This window comes from Marmota monax, unplaced genomic scaffold (assembly GCF_021218885.2).
Source record: "Marmota monax isolate L192 unplaced genomic scaffold, Marmota_monax_Labrador192_F-V1.1 WCK01_AAM20220418_F8-fsc00317, whole genome shotgun sequence".
NCBI classification, from domain to species: domain Eukaryota; kingdom Metazoa; phylum Chordata; class Mammalia; order Rodentia; family Sciuridae; genus Marmota; species Marmota monax.
Window position 1 is genome coordinate 475974 of NW_026693234.1, and position 6061 is coordinate 482034.

A 6061-nucleotide genomic window follows, 5' to 3' on the forward strand; every position below is an offset into this window, starting at 1 on the left:
TCTTTGCATGCCGCTTACAAAGCACTCTTGGTTTATTTCTTCATACATTGTCTCATGACAATGTTAGAAACAGCTATTTACTAATCACCTTTCACAAAAGAGGCCCAGAGAGGTCAAGGGACTTGCTCAAAGCCACACAGCTAGACAGAGCTAGAGCCAGGCCTCTGGCCTTGGCGCTCTTGCTATCACGTGGGGTTCTATCCACTATTCCGGGCTACCTCTGCTTTCTTCCCACTTCCCACCCCACCTATTTCTTTCTTCTTTTCTGCCTCTACCTTATTCCTGTTAATGCCACCCTGCCAGCCAGCACGGCCCTTACTTCCTAGACCCTAGGCTCTATCCCTGAAAATACCCCCCACAGGCTGACAATGATCTGAGAGAGGAGGAGATCTTAGGGGAAAAACAAAGTTTTATATAGAAAAAAAAATACAGACTGTAACTCAGCAAATCTAATATAGGGGGAGCCCAGAGTTTGGAACTTTCTCCATCCTAGAAATGTGGAAGGCAACTGCAGATACTTCTTGAAGCCTCACCAAGAGCAGGGACTCCAGTCTAGGTGAGAGGAACAGCTCACTGTTTGGGCCTGGAGGCTGGAAGCTTGGGGTGAGCACTGCTCAAGTTTGTTCAGAAGCTCAATCCTGCTTCCCGTGGGCACTGGTGGAGCCACCTCTGTTGGAGAGTTAGCTCTGTGGCTGCCTCAATCCCCGCCACACACGCCATCCCCTCCCTGGTCCTCTGGGCCGGTGGACGCTGAGTGGGTGGATAATATGGTCAGGAGATGTGTGGTGCAGGTGACAAGGCACTACCCGGACAGCCCAGTGATGAACAGAACAGCCCAGACCCTTCGACTAGTCTTCTCTGTCACTTGGGCCTGTCCTTGACCTCAGGGTCCCCATCAGGGAAATAGAGAGATCACTTCTAAGGTCCAGTTCCTGTCCGGCATTCTGTCAAAGAATCATGACGGATCTTGGTCCTTGAAAGGAAAAGCATCACGGAGCTACCCCAAGAGCTCACCTGGGGGAGAGCGGAAGGGCGAGGCTGGAGGGAGGCAGGCCAGGGGCAGAGCTGACCGTGCATCTCACAGGACGGCCGGGGGAGGGACATCAGCAAGCACAGGCCAGGGGACCCCGTGCTCCAGGGTGGGCTGAGGTAAGAAAGAAGGGGCCCCGGGCGCTGGTTTCTGATCTTTCTAGAAAGCTCACTCTCACTTCCTCTTTCCTTCACCCTGACACTGAGTGGGAGCCGACAGCCATGACCAAGGTACCGGCAGATGATCCTAGCGTGGGGTCAGTCCCCTGAGAGGAAGGAAGAGAAGATTATTCATCGAGAGAGGAATTTTTCCATTCCTCATCTATGTGCTGTTGAGGAGGGGTCCCGGGGGAACTGGGAATTCTATAGAACATCAAAGCAAGGGTCCTCACGCCCCCACACCATCCCTCCATGCATTTCCCTCCGGGGGTCCCCCCCAGCAGGAGCCCAGCCCAGGCTTTCTCTGAGATGTCTTCTCAGCACAGCCCGGAGCACGTGCCCAGGCTTCCTGGCTCCAGGCCCAGCATCTGGAATGCAGGCCGCAGCCCAACAGCACTCTCCTCCTCGGGAACTTCCAAAACTGCCTCAGAATGGGGATTTCCACTCTTCTCTCCCTCCGTGTCCCTGTGGAGGGCATCTCTTCCTGACAGAAGTGGAAGGAAAACAGACTATCCCTTTCCACAAGACTTTCTTTGATGAGTCACACCCTTTCACCTTCTGAGTGGTGACTGTCTGAGTCTTGCAGTGGCCTCCTTCACTTTCCAATGACCACGAACCCCTCCCTGAAGTGGAGACCCACCTTCCACTCTTCCAAAGGCTGCCCAAATACTCAGCAATGCCCGGAGCTTCTCTCTGGGACCCGCCCCCGCCCCTGGACCCATGGGCCTCCCACTCTGGGACTATGGCTTCCACTCACAGAAAGACAGCTGCATGCTGGACAATCTCTTTAGGTCCTTTGGGTATAAAATTCCGTGAGTGAGAGTGACCCCCCAGAACCAGGGAAGAGTAGATTCAAGGTCTTGGCCTCTTGCAACTTGTTAACCTAGAGAAAAACCAAGGAGTGACTGGATTCCACGGGGACATGGGAGGAGCCCTCCACATTCACGGAAAAGCACACACTGACTCTCATTCTATCCACGTGGGGGTAAATTTCTTGGAAGCTCAGGTGAGAAGGTCTGGGAAGGAATGACCAGGTAAAGTCCTGGAAGTGTTTTATTCATTTGACAAGAAGAGAATGAGCCACAGGTAAAGAAGGGGCGGGAGGGGTGGAGTCGAGGGGGTTCAACAGGAGCCAGGGAGGAAAAGGGTAACTAGCAAGACTCAGGTGGAATGGAATTAAGACTCTGGGTGAGGTGCCAGCAAAGCAGTGAACAAGTTGATCTGTTCTCTCTTCCTTCTTCTGCCTTTCTGCGATTCCACCCAAGAGTCTAGAATGCTCCCTGCCCTCAGATTCTCTAGGATACTAATATCTGTCATGAGACACTAACCCTACTGTCCAGGAGCAGGGGTTCCAGAATCACAGTGTCCTGGGTGGGCGTCTCGGCCCCATATGCTCTTACCTGTGAGACCCCGGACAGGTCACTGAGCCTCAGTTTCAGCTGAGGGAATGTGGGATTGTTGGAGGATGAACCAGACAGTGCAGGGAAGCCTCTGGCATGGGGCCTGGCTCCTGGTAGACACCCCAAAATGCCATTACTGACTACTTACTACCAAGCAGACGCTGTCGTTTGTATAACATATACCATGACTGGCACATGTTTTCTTCCAAGAAGTGCCATGCATTCACTGACATTGTCTCCATGACCCTTGATGGAGAAAGAGCCCTAGGTCTATCCTGACGCATCAGGCAAGGTCACAACCAGGCAGGAGACTGGGGGGGAGTCAAGAGTCCTGAGTTGTGAGCTTGGCAGGGCCACTTGACGTGCCTCAAGCAATCCTGACATGTTTGTGTAAGAGGGAATGTCTGAAAAGAATTCTCAGCTCTTTCCATTTTTATTACTATGGAGGGCATGCTTTCTGAGGAAATCCGAGCAGAACTGCAGAATGAAGCAGTGCATTCCAATTCCCGAAATAAGGTGCCTCTGCTCACGCATGCTCTCTGGAAACCCAGAAAGTAGCTGGGAGAACAGCCACCAAGTCAGGATGTGTGCCCTTCTGGCCCACTGTTGCCTGCCACATGAACCACAGGCTCCTTGCTCATAGTGACTTAACCACAAAAGGGATGCTTCTCAAACTGTCTACTGTTTTGGAAGAGGCTGAGCACAGAGAGGGGAGCCAGATGCACGGTCCCGCAGCCAGTTGGACAACCTGAGCATGTTTCCTTCCAGAAGTGTGCCGCTCTGACGACAGCACAGCCCCTGGGGCTGAGCTGCCTGGGGACCTTGGGCAGGTTGCAAAGATAACCCTTCTGGGACTCAGTTGCCTGAGTGATAAAACGGGAATTAATAGGACCTGCTTGCAGTCACAGGAGAATTTAAAGACTTTGTTCAGGGCTTGGAATATCCGTGGCATGGTGTAAGCACTGTATGATTTTGACATGGAAATAACTTCTGCAGCACAACCTGATTTGTATGGCTTCTGCCAAGTCTGAAATCTCACAACCCTTAGAATTCAGTTCCATGTTGATGGCACCCTATGGTTCTATTAGGCATCTTTTATGCCTGCACCCTGCATTTTAAAAAGCAAATGAATTTATTTAATAGCACTGTTGAGGAGCCCACCAAGGCTTTTGGGCAATTTCCTGGCTCCAAGACCCCTTGGACTGTGGCCTGAAGGTAGGCCGGGGCTAAGAAGGGACAGGCCTCTCATCTCCCTGGTCATCTCTGTTTCCCTACTTTCTTCCTTTTTCTTCAGAGGAAGCAGAATAGTTAAGAATAACCCACTTGGTTCATGTCTGTGGTTAGTCCCCTTTACTGTCCGCTGCCCCTCCTGTCCTCGCTTCCTTTGGTCTCAGCAGATGGAAAAAGTGCCAAGTTCTAACCCACAAGTGTCCCTCTTCCACTTCCTGGAAATCTCCCAGGGTATTGTTCTTGCTCAGCAGATTCAAGATTCCACTGCATCATTCATTGAGAATAAGCTGCCCTGGGCCAAGCCTCCTGGCTGGCTCCACCCTCTTGACTCTCCATAAAAGGCAGAGACAGAGCCATCCGAAGAGCAGAGAGCTGAGAACAACTCAGAAACCTCCAACTCCCAGGCTGAAGCTTGCTCTCTCTCTCTCTCTCATCCTCCACCATGAAGGTCTCCGCAGCTCTTCTGTGCCTGATGCTCACAGTAGCCGCCTTCAGCACCCACGTGCTTGCTCAGCCAGGTAAGGCCCTGCCCCTCCACCCTGAAACACATCACCCCATCTCTGGGTCATCATGCCCACTACATCCCAGGGGGTACCCATCGCCTCACCTTAAGCAGCTGCTTTTCTAAGATCAGGCAACTCAGGGAAGGCCAGGAGTGAGCCCAATCACACAGCTGCTCCTGGGCAGAGCCTGGGCTAGATTCCCAGCTCTGGACCAACTCCAGCTCCTTCCAGGACTCGAGCTCTGGAAACATGCCCCTGGGAAGTTACTGCCTCAGCTGCTGTCAGTAGTCCCGGGTGATCAAAGAGAGTATTTCCCCACCTGGTCTGTGCTTCATCCAGCCCAACTTCCACAGACAGAGGCTCTGCAGAGGTAGTGGATATTAGGGAAGCTCATTGCCAGGCATAGATTTTTTTGAAGCCCACCAAGCCCATTGATAAGGCCTCCAGTTATTATTATTATTATTTTTTTTGGTCCTGATAATTTGAATTATTAGACCATTACATTAGATTCCCTTTCTTCTCTCCATTACCAGTATGGCATACCCATTTTGCAGCATAGGAAACCGAGTCAACATGTCTAAGATCATATTCCAGCTCTGACATATAGGCAGAAGTATTGGGATTTAGTGGTTTCCACTTCTCCTGCCATCCCCTTTCCTTCTCCTCATAAATCTTTTCTGCTCTAAGGTCAGAAGTATCTAACCCATCCTAAAAATGCCTTTTCCGTGTGGTTTATTTTTCAGATGCAGTTAATTCCCCAGTCACCTGCTGCTATACACTCACCAGCAAGAAAATCCCCATGAAAAGGCTGATGAGCTATAGGAGAGTCACCAGCAGCAAGTGTCCCAAAGAAGCTGTGATGTAAGTTGAGCGTGTCTTCTCTCTCTGGTCCAGAGCTTTCTCAGGGAGCAAAGGGTCATCCTCATGAACTTGGAGAGTTACACTCTCTGATCCAATGTCCAGTGGTTCCCAATAGAAAGGAGGGAAAAAATGACCCCTAACATCACTCTCTATTGTGAGAGCGCTCACTCAGACCATCCCTGTTTCATTAGCCTGAGGTCCCACCGCTTCCCCTGGGAAATCCAGAGGATCCTGATCTCACTCCTGGCCTTCTCTGGAATTGCTCCGACCACCTGCCTTCCTCCCCTAGCCACCTTGGTAGCCCCTCGATGCAGAATGGCTGAAACAGCAGAGCCACTTCATCTAACCGGGTCCTCTCTCTCCACAGCTTCACCACCGTCCTGAACAAAGAGATCTGTGCTGACCCCCTACAGAAGTGGGTTGAGGACTACGTTGCCAAAATGGACCAGAAAACTGAACGGAACCAGAACCCGACTAGTCTAGGCACTGCAACACCTGTGAACGCTAACTTCACCACCCAAGAACCTGTAGCTAACTTATCTGCCACTAGCTCTCCCTCCACAAACCCTAACACTAGTATATGATCTTTGTTTATTGGTATGAAACACGATGCCTTAAGTAATGTTAATCTTATTTAAGTTATTAATGTTTTAATTTTATTTTCTGTGAGTAATGGTATTTCTTTAGATTCAGAAACTTGGACATGTGGTTTTTCCTTTTGTGAACCCCAATTCCTCACCTGGTATGTTTGTGAAGGTCCTGGCAAAGATCATGAATGCAAGAACATGATGTTTGAAATCCCAAGGCAGTGTTAAAGATATTATTATGGAAATTATTATTATATAACTATGGAATAAAAATGTATATTTTTGTATAAAA

General features: G+C 50.3%; 1 protein-coding gene across 1 annotated transcript; it reads left to right on the forward strand.

Moving 5' to 3' along the window:
* Positions 1–4176: 4176 nt before the first annotated feature.
* On the forward strand, positions 4177–6061 carry LOC124100563 (C-C motif chemokine 2). The gene is made up of 3 exons (XM_046456099.1): positions 4177–4336; positions 5065–5182; positions 5550–6061. The coding sequence occupies exons 1-3, from the start codon at positions 4261–4263 to the stop codon at positions 5764–5766; spliced, it is 411 nt and encodes a 136-aa protein (XP_046312055.1). The 5' UTR covers positions 4177–4260; the 3' UTR covers positions 5767–6061.

What these genes read in the sequence shown, in the direction of transcription:
- LOC124100563 (XM_046456099.1), top strand. Translation starts at nt 4,261, where the DNA reads ATGAAGGTCTCCGCAGCTCTTCTGTGCCTGATGCTCACAGTAGCCGCC. An exon ending in CCACGTGCTTGCTCAGCCAG is followed by an intron (nt 4,337 to 5,064) that starts GTAAGGCCCTGC and finishes TTTATTTTTCAG; the next exon opens with ATGCAGTTAATTCCCCAGTC. An exon ending in TGTCCCAAAGAAGCTGTGAT is followed by an intron (nt 5,183 to 5,549) that starts GTAAGTTGAGCG and finishes CTCTCTCCACAG; the next exon opens with CTTCACCACCGTCCTGAACA.